The sequence below is a fragment of the Mastacembelus armatus genome, chromosome 19, assembly GCF_900324485.2.
Source record: "Mastacembelus armatus chromosome 19, fMasArm1.2, whole genome shotgun sequence".
NCBI classification, from domain to species: Eukaryota; Metazoa; Chordata; class Actinopteri; order Synbranchiformes; family Mastacembelidae; genus Mastacembelus; species Mastacembelus armatus.
In genome coordinates, this window is record NC_046651.1 from 9,084,420 (window position 1) to 9,098,383 (window position 13,964).

At 40.7% G+C, this 13,964-nt stretch overlaps 2 protein-coding genes across 4 annotated transcripts in view; both read right to left on the reverse strand.

Annotated features, from left to right (window-relative positions):
• Positions 1–315: 315 nt before the first annotated feature.
• Positions 316–10,167, reverse strand: mki67 (marker of proliferation Ki-67). 2 transcript variants are annotated; one of them, XM_026315944.1, is made up of 17 exons: positions 9,992–10,167; positions 9,405–9,507; positions 9,062–9,143; positions 8,717–8,832; positions 8,125–8,194; positions 7,997–8,042; positions 7,066–7,719; positions 6,743–6,975; positions 5,674–6,619; positions 5,473–5,588; positions 5,057–5,231; positions 4,812–4,952; positions 3,967–4,709; positions 3,549–3,594; positions 3,362–3,430; positions 2,358–3,089; positions 316–2,010 (listed from the first exon to the last, which is right to left on the reverse strand). In XM_026315944.1, exons 2-17 carry the CDS (start codon positions 9,491–9,493, stop codon positions 518–520), a joined length of 5,751 nt encoding a protein of 1,916 aa, XP_026171729.1. In that variant the 5' UTR covers positions 9,494–9,507; positions 9,992–10,167; the 3' UTR covers positions 316–517. The 2 variants fall into 2 exon arrangements, with proteins under 2 accessions (XP_026171729.1, XP_026171728.1); XM_026315943.1 differs by having other exon boundaries at positions 3,362–3,433.
• A 1,267-nt stretch (positions 10,168–11,434) lies between these two features.
• The window catches only part of raraa (retinoic acid receptor, alpha a), a 122,872-nt gene continuing 120,342 nt past the window's right edge, over positions 11,435–13,964 (reverse strand). Inside the window, exon 10 of one of the 2 annotated variants that reach the window (XM_026315945.2) lies at positions 11,435–13,925. In XM_026315945.2, coding sequence (XP_026171730.1) covers positions 13,729–13,925 — 197 coding nt within the window. In that variant the 3' untranslated portion in view covers positions 11,435–13,728. The remainder of the gene's footprint in view (positions 13,926–13,964) is intronic. The other variant, XM_033325761.1, reaches the window with a different exon arrangement.

Here is a 13,964-nt window from a genome sequence, read left to right on the forward strand (position 1 = left end):
TCATGTCTGCCCCACCTGCTTTATGTACTGGGAATACAACTTTAATTCCCTTTTGCCATTATTGATAAAAACTGAAACAAAACATTAAAATCAAACAAAATGTGTCCATGTAAGCTCAGAGATCTATCCTCCTGAAAACTGACTACATATACACTAGCAAGAAAAAGTTTAAAAACCTTTTGCATTCATTGGTAATAAAATGTGCTTAAACTAACACTAATAATCTTTTGTATTTTTTATTAAACACACTGATTCAACATTATGTACAGAAAAAAAATGTTTAAAAAGTATCTGGATAAAAAGACAGAGACCAAATTTTCATACAAAAAAGTTTAATTTTTTCCCCATCATTGTTACAAAATAAATGGTTTAAACAATATTCCCTGCTGTCTAGGGGGGGAAATAAAAGCAGTGCTTCCTTTTTAGTCTAAACTACTCTCTAAAATGCCTTACAATGTAAAATATGACAAGCAATAAAACTGGAAAAACTCATTGTAATAAAAATATGTACAAATGATTATTTTTTTGCTGCTCTTCCCCTTCGGGTTTTTGGCTGTGCCTCAGCACCTTTCTTTGGGTCGACCTTGCCTGAGGACTCAGCTTCATCAATGGCCTTTGCCCCTCGCCTGGCTCTCTTAGCAGGCTGAGCGTCACCTTTACCTGAGAGATCCTTCTCTTCAGTTTTGTTGGCATCCTTTAACTCGTTTTTGCTTTCAGCTTCAATGTGGTCTTCAAGTTTCGACTTTCTGCCTCGACCTGCCCTGACTGGTGTTACCTTTGGTAATTCGAAAACTTCCAAGTCGGCTTTCCACCTGATAGACCTTTTGGATGTTTTTGCAACTTCAGCAGCAGCACTGCTTAAATCTTGAGATGGATTTGTCTGGCCAATGTCGTCTGCGGCAGCACCTCTAGTGACTCCTCTCCTAGCCCTTTTGGGTTTGTCGGTGGAGCTGACAGCAGGGGCCTCTTCAACCTCAGTGGATTCAACAGGGGTTTCACTGTCAGTGTCTTGTTTTGCTTTCCGTCCTCTCCTGGGTTTTGCAGGCACCACAACCTGTTCATCCTTCTTCACTGGTTTAGCAACAAGATGATCTTCAGCCTCCTCTGGGACCACGATTTCAACAGTCTGCTCAGCCTTCCTAGTTCTCCTTAATTTTTTAACAGGTTCCTCTGGTGTAACAGTCTCAACAGTAGTAGCTTTGCTGTCATTCTCTAGCTTGTTGGTTTCCTGTTTGGCGTTTCTTCCCCTCTTATCCCTGACTGGAGGCTGAGGCTGCTGCTTGGTCTCCACAATAACCGTTTCTTCTGAAAGCTCATGTTGTTTGGCTGTATCTGGCTTTCTCTTTCTTCCTCTTCTTGGGGTCCCAGCAGAATTAATAGGTTGTTGAGGTTGAGCTTCTTGATGCCGGTCACTCACTACTTCATTTCTCTCTGGCTCTGGCTGAGGTAGCTCAATTCGTGCTTGTTTAGTTTTTCTCCCTTTAACGGGTTTCACAACAGCTTCCTCTGCAGGGAGTGCAGAAGAATTTTCTTCTTGACTGGTTTTTATTGGAGGTTTCTGGTTACTCACAGCTTTAATGGAAATTGCAGAAACCAGAGTTGCTTCTGCCGTTTTCTCTGGCACAATTTCAGGTTGACCATCAGAGGTGGCGTCTAAAGACTTTGCATTTCTGCTCCTTGTTTGTTTAACAGCAGGTGGTGTGTGAGCGTCGGTTTTCTTCCCTCTTCTTCCTCTGACTGGAGCAGTGACGACAGCATCTTCAGAAGGTTCCTGTGCCTCTTTGTTCTCAGCTGCTTTAGCTCCGACCATTTTTGCCCTTCTGCCTCGAACTGGTTTCTTCAGAGCGATGGCTACATCTGTTTCTGTGACATTGCAAGTTGCAGTCTCCACTTCAAGTGCACACTCAGTTGCGGGTGCCTTGGGAACAGTTTCCATGGAATCTGATGACTTATTTTTGTCATTTCCTTTGGGAACCATCTCCAGGTGGTCACTGCAGATTTCAATTGCACCTGAAAATCACAGTAGAATGTGGTTGAGAAATGTGATCATTTATAGCAGCTGAGCATCTAACTGCCAAATAACCAATTTTAAAAGTCATTACATGAGAGGAATCTTTGCTATGTCCAATGAAAACAATAACAATAACCATGTGCTAATACTGTGCAAACACTTGGGGCAAAACTATAAGAGCAGCTACTTTAGTCAACACTAAAATGTTCTTGTGGTTAACAGGACATATATCATTTTCTCCTAGGACTGGAAAACTGTCCACTCACTTTTAGATGTTATGCAGGGTCAGAAATAGTTGTTAGTAAAAAAAAGAAGAAGAAGAAGAAGAAAAAAAAAAAAGACATACCCTTTGCATTGTCAGCTTGGCGAACATCATCACTGTGAGTACATGGCACATTTTGCTGCTCTGTTACTGATTGACTGCGTTCAGCTTCTTGTTTAGTTTTTTTCCCTCGCCTGGGCTTAGACACAGCTTTCTCCATGGGTGCTGCACTATCATTTGATTTTTGGTCACCATCAGTAGAGGAGCTCTCTGTTTCAGTAACAATTTCTTGCACCATTTCAGGTTGATCATCAGAAGCTTTTTTGGCATTTCTTCCTCTTTTAGGCTTAAGGGCAACATTAGAAGACTGAGTGGCTCTTTCGTCCACTGAGATCTCAACACTTCTGCTTCCAGTGGTGTTTGGATTTCTGTTTCTTGTTTGTCTAACAGCAGGTGGAGCTGTAGTTTCAGTTTTCTTCCCTTTTCTTCCTCTCACTGGAGCAGGGATTATGGGCTCTTGAGGAACTTCTGCTGCCTCCTGCTTATCTTCAGCAATTTTAGTGCCCACTGTTTTTGCCCTCCTGCCTCGAACAGATTTCTTTTCATGGTCAGGATTGGTGGCAGGGGTGACCATTTGGCGGTTGCTGTCAGTTGTAGTCTCCACTTCTGTTTGTTCTTCAGATAAATTATCATCTGATGCACCCACTTTGGGCACCACATCTGTGTGACAGATAGCTTCCATGGCATCTGAGGATTCACTATCAGGTCCACTGGTCAGCTCCTCCTTAACAACTTTGTTTGCATCTGCTTTGAAACCTAGTCAACAAAAATCAATCAATAAATGAAGTAGTTAGGTTATTTAGGTTAGTGCTGTAAGGTTAGGTTATTTCCAATTGTTTTTATCCTAGAAACATTATGTAGTTTTTCGACCCTAAAATAATGTCTTAATAATTACTTCAGTAGTAGAACTCTTAACTGGACCCAAAAAGACACATCATGCTTTCAGGTTCTCTGGAACATAATCTTACTGATGTAATGTTAACATAAATCAAATTATATAATGAACTTAGAAATACAGGTAAACTTACCTTTTACTGTGTCAACCTGGGCCACAGTGACATCTGATGGCACACTGTCTAGTGGCTCCTGATCGTCACCTACTAAGATAGAGAGAAGACAACAAAAGTGATCTTTCTTTTCTTTTTTTAAATAACTACATAAACACTGTCATTTAATGCTTATCTAACAGTTTTTTTTTTTAAACAAACCACTAACCTTTTGCTACATCCACACCACAATCCAGATGACTCTGATCTTCAACCTGTTAATGAAAACAGACAGAACACTGTTAGAAAGAACATAAACCATTCTGACAAGTGTCTTAAAAGGCAGATTTAGTGTCAGACTGTGGCTAGACAGACAATATTAGAACTATAGTAAGACATACAGTAAGTACACCCTATACTCATGTTTTAACATTTTAACCAATATCATTGTTCCTCATATCCATTAGTCCAAATTTACAATTAACAGAAGCTTTGGACTCTCCAGTTCCTTGTTTCTTTGTCTTGTCATAAGGCTGAATCTGAACTGCTCCTATTTGACAGTTGCTGTGAATGTCTTTCTACTCTTAAATACTTCAAACAAATCCTTCCAGTAAAATAAGTGTGATTGTGAATGCTTCCATCTTTACCTCATTTGTTTCAATATGCCCCGTTGGCTCCTCCAGAAGCTGTGAAAGTCCCTCAAAGTCTTCTACTGGACTGGTACCCCTCAGCCTTGGTGACTTCATGAGTCTCCTGATCCCAAAGTTATACTCAACAGGTTCACTTTTCTCTCTTGGCGTCTTCATGAGCCTTTTAACTCCAGTGAGGCATTCTTGTTGTTCAGGCTTCTGTTTAGGAGTTTTCAGCAGTCTTCCTCTGATGTCCTCTATGGGTTCAGCTTTCTGTCGTGGGGTCTTCATGATTCTCTTCACTCCAGTGAGACACTCCTGATGCTCAGGCTTCTGTTTAGGAGTTTTCAGCAGTCTTCCTCTGATGTCCTCAATGGCTTCAGCTTTCTGTCGTGGGGTCTTCATGATTCTCTTCACTCCAGTGAGACAATCCTGTTGTTCAGGCTTCTGTTTAGGAGTTTTAAGAAGTTTTCCCCTGATGTCATCAGCAGGTTCAGCCTTTTGTCTCAGTGTCTTCATCATCCTCTTAACTCCAGTGAGACAATCTGGTAGATCTGGCTCCTGCTTAGGAGGTGTTACAGATCCTGTCTTCAAATCTGTGCACTGCTGTGCACTAGACTCAGATTCACTCTGCAGTGCAGGGTCATCACAGATGAAACTGGAGTCTTGATCTCCATTAAGGAGGCGTTTCACTGCCTCGCTGTTGTATTGACTGAGTTCTACTGTAGACACAACACTCAGAGGAGAGACCATCATTTCACCTGTAAAATATATCACATTATTTTATTTATGCTAGTTTATCAACTAGATGGCTTGTTAATGATTTGTTTTACTTTAGCAACCATAACAGTTAGACACATTACCTGGCTCCTGTGGTGTATTCAGCACCGACGGTTCAACCACAGACATGCTCAGGTCTCCCATAGGTGTCTTGGTGGTATCGCTGTCATCAAACATAGAGCTCTTCTTTTCTTTCACAGGAGTTTTAAACATTTCTGAAATTCCTGAAACCACAAGGCACAGTGTAAGTGGACACAATGTAGAACAACATTCAACTACAGTGCCAAAAACAAATGTTTTCTTTTTTAGGATGGAAAAGGGCCATTACCAGTTAAGTCCTCATCCATTTCCATGTTCTTTTTAAAGAGCGCAGTATTGGTGACCACTCTTGGTGCAGCACCAGTTAAATGCGCTTTTTGTTTATGAGCTCTGCCCACAACAATGGTAACAGGTGAATCTGCATGTCCAGTGCTGACATGGCCTTTAAGTTTTCTTGCAGGGGTCTGGAGACGAAGAAAGACAGTCATTACAGTCATTTTGCTAACATCACAAGATATAACCCACCTGTTGTAAAAGATGACAGGCTGTATGAGTAAAGTTTAATTTAGTCAAAATATTCTCTCAAAGTAAGCCTTTTGTTAATAAAAGGTCCAACAAGTTAATGCTGTTGTAGAATTTGTAAACACTTCTGATTAGTAAAATCATGTAAATGTGTCATGTAATAACTACAACATCTTACTCTACCTGTGGTTTGGATATAACTTTTTTCTTTGTCTTTTTGGCAACCATTTCCTTAACTGGAGCAACCACCTGAGCCTTAGTTTTCCCAAATTTAACAATGTCTGCCCAGGAATTTAAGACTGAAAGGAGAGAGAGAGACAAATGATGCTTAGGAAAACTCCACTGCCTTAATATAAGCTACTCTTAGTCAAAGGGTAAACAAACCTTTCATGGATGCTCGAGAAATGCCACTTTTTCTGCGCATCACCTTCATGGCACTCTTGAGCATACTTGGAGTCTTTTGTGAGGTGGTCTTCATGCTCTTCCGTCTCATAGGAATTTTTGGAGTAATGCTGACTGAAGCTTGGTCAATAACATCGTCTGCAACTGGAGATGGTGTGCTGATGTGTGACACAGAGAAACGGCCTTGCACTGTGGGCGTCTGGATTCTTGAAGTCAAAGGTGTTTTAGGCTGTTCATTGTCCTTAGATTTCGGAGACTTCTTTGCAAGTGATGGAGACCTGGGAGAAGGGGTCTTGGACTTGGGTGACTTGTTTGCAGGAGAAGCCGCTTTGGGAGATGCAGCCTTGGACTTGGGTGACTTGTTTGCAGGAGAAGCCGCTTTAGGAGATGCAGTCTTGGACTTGGGTGACTTGTTTGCAGGAGATGCTGCTTTGGGAGATGCAGCCTTGGACTTGGGTGACTTGTTTGCAGGAGAAGCCGCTTTAGGAGATGCAGTCTTGGACTTGGGTGACTTGTTTGCAGGAGATGCTGCTTTGGGAGATGCGACCTTGGACTTGGGTGACTTGTTTGCAGGAGAAGCCGCTTTAGGAGATGCAGTCTTGGACTTGGGTGACTTGTTTGCAGGAGATGCCGCTTTGGGAGATGCGACCTTGGACTTGGGTGACTTGTTTGCAGGAGAAGCCGCTTTAGGAGATGCAGTCTTGGACTTGGGTGACTTCTTTGAAGGAGAAGCTGCTTTGGGAGATGCGGCCTTAGACTTGGATGACTTGTTTGCATGAGAAGCCGCTTTGGGAGATGCAGTCTTGGACTTGGGTGACTTCTTTGAAGGAGAAGCTGCTTTGGGAGAAGGGGACCTAGATTTTGGCGACTTTTTGCCCAGAGATGCATTCTTTGCACCTGATGACTTTCTGAGTTTTGGGCTCAAATCCTAAGAAAACAAGATTTATTTTAAGCAAGATTATATAACAAAAAAAAAACAAAACAACAACAACAACAAAAAAAAATTTCTGTGTCAGCCTATTTGAGTCAATGTCTTTCACTGACATCTTACCTCTGGGATGCCAATAGACGATGCTCGTCTAAGGAGTGACTGTTTGGGTTTAGGTAGACACAAGCTTCTCCGTGGTGTAGCTCCCTTGCGCAATGGAGAGTCAGGAGGCAGTCGTTTGTCAAATACTTCTGGGCTCAGGTAGCCTCCAAAGGAAACGCGTTTCTTTTTCATTAGTGGTGTGGGCAGGTCAGCCGCAAGTTCTCCACTTTTGCGTTTTTTGGACATCTGATTCACTAAAAACATAAATATAAGTGTACATAATTAACAACGAATCAACAAGCTTGAATAATACATACACAAAAAGAAATGATAGTGTTTTTTACCTTTGTCAGCTTTCCCTGAGTTGCTTGGGGATGCCTTTTTAAGATGCATTATTTTGGCAGCAGTCGTTTCTTGCTCTTGTTCGTCAGTCACTGCAGGTTTGGCTGGTGTGGCCTCCTTGCTCCTCCTCCTTGCTGGTGACTTGGGCGTTTCAGCAGAAATACACTTAATAACATCAAATGCAGTAAGCCTCTGGGGGGTTGTACGGTTTCTCTTCTGAAGTGAAGCAGTGTCAGACTTGATGGCCTGTTCAACATCTTCTGCTGTGGTTTCAGCTCTTTCAGCCAAAGGAACCTGGAATGACTTCCTCTGCTTTTCTACAGACTTTGGGGTTCCTTTACCAGTGCTTTTCATTTCTCCATTAGTTTCATCACCTCCAGGGAAGGCTTTAACTTCATCCTTTTTAGGAGTGCTTTTGTCTTCAGTGGAAATGACACTTTTCCTCACCGAACCCGGTTTTGGAGTGCAAAACCTTGAGGTGGGCGTTTGAAGCAGACTGGCGCACGATTTACGGGGAGTCTTGACATCCAAAGACTTTTTGATCATTTGATACAGATCACTAAAAGGGGAAGTGGTCTCCTTGGAGTCCACCTCCACAGTTTTATCCAGGGATCGCTGGATGTTGTCATGATTAGAGCCATCTTTCAGATGAGGATCTAAAAATGAGCAAAACAAACCAAAAAATTAAAGGCCAAGACACCTGAAACTGAACAGACTACATAAACACAATGTGAATGGCCACACATAGGTGGAATACATAATAGAATTTATTTTTTAACGCATCTATTAGGTAACACTTTCTTTAGACTTCCTATTTAAACTAATTTAGCCAACCAAAAAACTTTCCATGTTCAAATGTAGCACTCTTGCCAGTTCAGAATAACCACTATTAAAAATATCCCTCTTTTGACAAATCAGAGATGCTGTTTTCACCTGTTTCATCCGTGACAGTGTCCACCACTTGCTGATCTTTAAGAACCTACGTATGAGAAAGATGCATTAACAAAAGCAAATTCAATGTGGTTACAATGCTTTAGAGATAAATAAACTTTGTATATTACTTTGAGAGTTTCAGTTTTCCCTCCTGTTGAAGACCTCTTCTTCGGTGTTGGTGGTGGAGGATACTCAAACCTGAAACAGTAAAAAGCAACTAAATGTAAGTAAGATCACCCTGTCATGTCTGGGCAATAAGCCCACACGTTTAATTTACACTACTCTGTATATTTGTATGTGTTGTTTAAATACATTTTGTCTGCACACTGAAAGGCAGACTTAATTGCCAATTTATTGTGCACTTGGCAGCACAGGTGAATGAGTGGAGAACAGTGGGGGAGCCTTAGACCCTTAGACGTAACTGTAAAAATTGTATTTTCATGATTGAAAGAATCATGCAACTCCTCCAGAGGTAACACATGGAACATTTGCAATTTTTTTTCAGTGGCACTTTGAGTTTGAACAGGGAAAGGCATGTGGTCTAATGTTTAGTCTAACAGAACAGATGGTAAAGGCGAAGAAGGTTATTTCTACCCTCTACTATGCCACTTTGTGACTGTAGTGAAGAAAAAAAAAAAAAAAAGTCTTATTGCTAACAAGAACGTTAAAGGTCTTCTCATGCCCCAAGATCAGCCCACCCACAAACTTTGCAGGACATACCTGAAAGAACGATCAATAATAGTTATCACATCTCCATGCTTCAAACGCTCAGACTGCTGCAAAACCTCTCCGTTGACACGGGTTGGATTCACTGAGCTCAAATTTGTTAAAATGACCTGGAAGAAAAAGAAAAAACATCCCAATTACAAAATAGTCCAAGGCAGAATAGGCCAGGCTTTCACTCAGACATAAATCAAGATTTCATACAGAAAATTCAAAAGTGATTAAAAGAATGAAATTTGTTTTTCATACGGACAAATTTAACAAAAAGATAAAAGAAGACATTACTGCGATTACTTAATAAAACGTCCTCATTATTGTCATCTTCAGTGAGTGTTGTTTTACCTCTTTATTTTCATTCATATCAATTCTGCAGTGCTCCTTGGAGACTTGAGGAAGCTGAATACGAATGTCGCAATCAGGCTTCCTGTAAGATCACAAATACAAGTGTCAACAAAAGTTACTGCAGGTTTGAAATAACATACAAACAGGAGCTGATATATATGTATGATACCGACGTAAGGAAAAGGTGGGCCACACATTTTAAATGTCTTACACAATATAACATGTATTTTTAGCAGATTTTTAGCTAAGGTAAACACAGGTGAAATTAGGAGGAAACAGGAGGGAGGAGAAAACATGACGTCACATTAATTATAACAAAATGTTATAATCTCATCGAGCTCACCTCCCGAACAAGCACGACGACGTGAGAGGAAACTCGGTCCCATCTACTCCACTCCTTTTAATCACGACTATTTTCCCATGTAATGGCATTTTTGCAACGTTACCTGTGAATGGCAGCAAAAATTAAGTGTCAAAACTGTACAGAGCGCTAACGTCAGCTAAATTAGCTAAACAATATAATCTTAACCTTTATAACCAAATGTGTGTTTTTCCATAAATAAGCAGTTAACGTTTTAACATCACTTTTATGCTTAAAGATATGACATTATGATACGCCATCTACTGTAATACTGTTACATCCTCTTGGCCAACACTAACAATTATTACTGTTAACATTTGGCACTATTGTTGCAGTTCACATCAGCAGGTCATTACTGTGGATTAAAACACACACCACACGTGTAATGTTAATGTCGCCTCGAGGGTAACTTCATCATCTTAACGTTACCACAAACATATTTCAATGTAGAAGTTAAAAGTTACTTAACAACAGCTATAACGTTACAACAAAACGCCATGCGGCTAAATTCGTGCTAACACGTTATTTCGGCAAGAAGACAGACATACAACGTCAGACTGAAGCCTTACCTGGAATCTGTTCAAAGACAGGGAAACTTCCGGCTATCCATAAACGTCGAGGCAAGAGCAATTTTATTAAACTATCACATCTGACTAAAAACAAAATCCTACCATACTACGACAGCATAAAATGCCTTCGTACAAACGGCCAACGTAAACTACTGAGACTGGCCTTTCCGTGGCGTGTGTCGCCTCTCGCAGAGAAAAATCTGAGGTATCACTCCGCCAAACTACACATTCGGGGTAACCCCTTCAAAAAACAGTCAGATTCACTAAAGTGTTTGGATAAAGTATATGTGTTATTTGTGTTATTACGTTTTTAAAGGTTTATTTGTTTGCCTGGATCAAATTTTACTTACGTATACACCGAGGGAACTATTTTGTTTACATTTTTGGCGGAACAACCTCACTATGTTAAAGGCAGGGTGATTTGAAAATATTTGAAATTCCGCGCGAAGGATTGTGATTGGCTGAAACGTCACAATCTAGGTGACGGGCGGGGCATAAAAACTAGAGTCTCTTCCGGAGTCTAGACACGTGCAAACCACTGGATTTCCCCATGAAAGTCAGACATTTATATATTAAAAAAAAACTGTTCAGCTCTAAAATTGTTTTGTAAATTATTATATTTGTATTTACTACTTGTCTCATGAGACATGAGTAGAAAGCAAGTAGAGTAACAAGTTTGTCAGATTAGGTGTGCCAACTAGTTTGGAGGCAATCCATTACACCTAAAGTCAAGTACAGATTTGTCTGACTGAGCCCAGTGCATACCATGAAGTAACAATTACTCTTTGATCATGGTGTTATGTTAGTGCAGACACCAACATGTTCAGTGAACTTTACATATTGAGAAAATGATCAACAGCTACAACTACTATAGCCTAATGACAATTGTTAAAACATAGTATATACGACTGAGTTTAGCAATAGCACTCTGTTGTGCCTGTTATATACCAATATATTCAAATTTTACTAACATTAGTGAAGTGTAAATTTAAGTTAAACTAGACCATAATCTATATATGAACCAGCCCAAATATGACTGTGGCTGTACACTCTAAGCTGAGCACAGATGTGTTTTACTGATTAAGAATTTAAATTTAAAGACCAGTCAAACATTTAGACACACCTTCTCATTCAGTTAAGTGGTAAAGTGTGTCCAAACGTTTGAGTGGTGGTGTGCCATAATGCTGATTTTGATCAAGATTCGTGGGCGGCAAAGACGCACCAGTGAATTGAAATGTGAACTGTTCCTGTAAACATCTACTATCAGTTTCTTCTTCCATTCTATGATCCTGCTATAGTTTCAAAGCTTCTAGAAAATGTCAAGATGGTTAGAGGCAAAACTATGATTTTCACCAATCTTCTTTCTATGGATATGATGTATGAAAACCAAGGTAGCAGAGAATTAAAGTAATGACACAAGTGAACAACACAAAACACAGCTAATAATTATTAAATGTTGATTTTATTTTATTTTTTTAATCTTTTTTGTTTTGTTTTCTTTTTTTCCAAAGTCGCTTGATAATCTTGACAAAATTGCAACATGTTCCATACTTCTCAAACTGACGATGTGTCTGTTGCTATTCCAGATTAGCTGTGGAGGGAAAAGTTGTGCGCTGTTCTGGACAGGTTAAGTCCTTAATGATGAAAGCAGCTTTGACCGTACAAATAAAAACACATAAGTGACTCGGAGAGACTCCACACTGTGTCGTAACGTTGTGTGGCCAAGAGTCAGCGTCTCTCTGCACGAGTCCTGTTCTGCCAGGCCTAACAAAGATGAGTAACTTGAAGAAAAATTCAGGGGCTCAGTAGCAGAAGTGTATGTGTGCCATCTGTGGTTGGAGGGTTAGGGGGTGCAGCACAGGACATATACAAACAACAGGCCAAGCACACAGAATGATTCCTTCCTGAGACATTGGTGTGTGTACAGTAATGATGGTCTAGGTGACATATGTAAACGGTAATAAGGTGAAGGCGTGAAGGCGTTTTGGTGTAAAGTGAGTCACAGGGTGTGAGGTTGCTCTGGATCTGGCAAAAAGTCACATATTGATTTCTACCACAGGGTGTGATTTGTGAGGACTTAGTTGACAAACATCACATTTGGAACCTTCACCTGCCTGATCACGGACCGAGTAGAGGGATCACTACAATCTAGTGTTTTCCCACCCACTGGAGATTATTGATCCATTTGGAGTCTACTGAGAATCACTTGTGTTTAATACAGTGTGTATGTACACCATTCTTCACATTTGAACTCTCTGAGCTGCTGTAGCTCATGTGAACCTGGCGGGCTGCAGGTGGCATCTAGCTCACCATTTTCAGAAACACCACCTCTTACTGCTACCTGGCCAAAAAGCTATGCCCCAACCGGAGTGCTACTTTGTTATCTACTGCACGTACAAATATAAAGGGGCAAAGGTTGAAATTGTGAAAGCCACATTCTGAACAGCCAGTGATTGGTTAAGGGCCTGTCCAGTATTTAGTAGGACACAAAACATGAAAGAACTTCCTTCAGAAAAATGTGCTCAAAATGTCTTTTCTTGAATCACAAACCTATAAACAAAACACATAGAAGTTATTCTTTAAAAAAAAAAAAAAAGAAAAAAAAAAAAAAAAAATCAGGTGAAGCCTAAAACTCTTCATAGTTTTAAAGAAATGAATACAGCTTATATACACAAACTCAAAGGCTACTTAAAATACACCTTAATAATGAATCTTCATTAATTTGATTTCTTGAAAGGACCTGTGACCATATCATACAACCAAGTTCATACAATCATTTTTTTCCATTCTCTTGGAAGCAAAAAAAAAAAAAAGAAAGGAAAACAAATCCAACCTGGAATAGTAGGTGATATTCAATGCGACTTGTTTTCTGTGCACATTTGTGTGTGTATATGTAGGTATGTCTGTGTGTGTGGTTGTAGACTGGAGAGACATTTCAACATCTTTTGCTTTTAGTTAATTAGAATAATGTACAAATGTGATAAAACTGAAACATCTCTCTCAATACTCTTGATGGGTATGAAAGGATTCAAACAGTGAAGAAGTACAACAATTCCTAATCTCAAAAGCATGTCCTCATTTCAACCTGCCATTCTGTTCTGGACATGTCAATCACAATAGTTCCTTAACTTTTCTATATATATATTTATATATCTTTTGTATGAAATCTGTTTTTTGAAGCTGGAAAAAGAGAGAAGACCCAAAGTCTTTGAGGAGGGGGGTCTTTTGACATGTCTGCAGTCTGCCTCAGAGTACAACAACAAAAAAAAAAAAAAAGTGTCTGGTGTTTTTCAAGTCCAACTGTATGCATTGCTTTTGTCCATATATTTGTCCCCACTGTGTCCCACACTGACTCTTGGTTCCATTTGAAACTGGTCTGCTGATGCATCCAGATTTGTTTCCATCAGTCTTCTGGAAAATGGCGGAGAAGGGAGGAGCAGCAGTGGAGAGTAGAGTGGAGGGAGAAGGAGGGAGGAGTCATCAGCAGTGTTTACGGTGTGGTCTCTCACAGGCATCCTGTCTCCCTGGCCTGCCCCAGCCTTGCCACCCCTCACATCGGGAAGTGGTCCAGAGTGAAAGACGGCGTATCAGGAGGTGGGGGTGTGTGTCATAAGAGAGAAGGTTTGGCTATGCCAGTCTCCTGTGTTCCTGTGTTCAGCGGTCAGGGTCAAGGCCCCCTCCTTCAGCCCTGCTCTCTATAAAATCCAGGGAGTAAAAATAAGAACAGTGGGCCGCTACTACGGCGATTGTGTGGCTGGACTGCTTTGGGCAGAGCTGGGGGACAGACTGGGGCTGCAGCTGCCAGGGGGGGCACCAGTGGGCCGGCCTCCTGCTGCTCCGCTTTCCAGACCTTCTGAGTTCTCCAACATCTCCTGAATGAGAGGGGGCATGGAGCCTGGGATCTCCATCTTCAGGGTAATGACACGCTCAGCTCCTGCAGAGAGAGAGAGACCAAAAACTGTAAGCTACCAAA

Coding starts and splice junctions, on each gene's coding strand:
- mki67 (XM_026315943.1), bottom strand. CDS start 9,493: ATGCCATTACATGGGAAAATAGTCGTGATTAAAAGGAGTGGAGTAGAT. Junction 9,144..9,404: donor TCGTCGTGCTTGTTCGGGAG/GTGAGCTCGATG, acceptor GTGATCTTACAG/GAAGCCTGATTGCGACATTC. Junction 3,595..3,966: donor GGCATATTGAAACAAATGAG/GTAAAGATGGAA, acceptor TTTCATTAACAG/GTTGAAGATCAGAGTCATCT.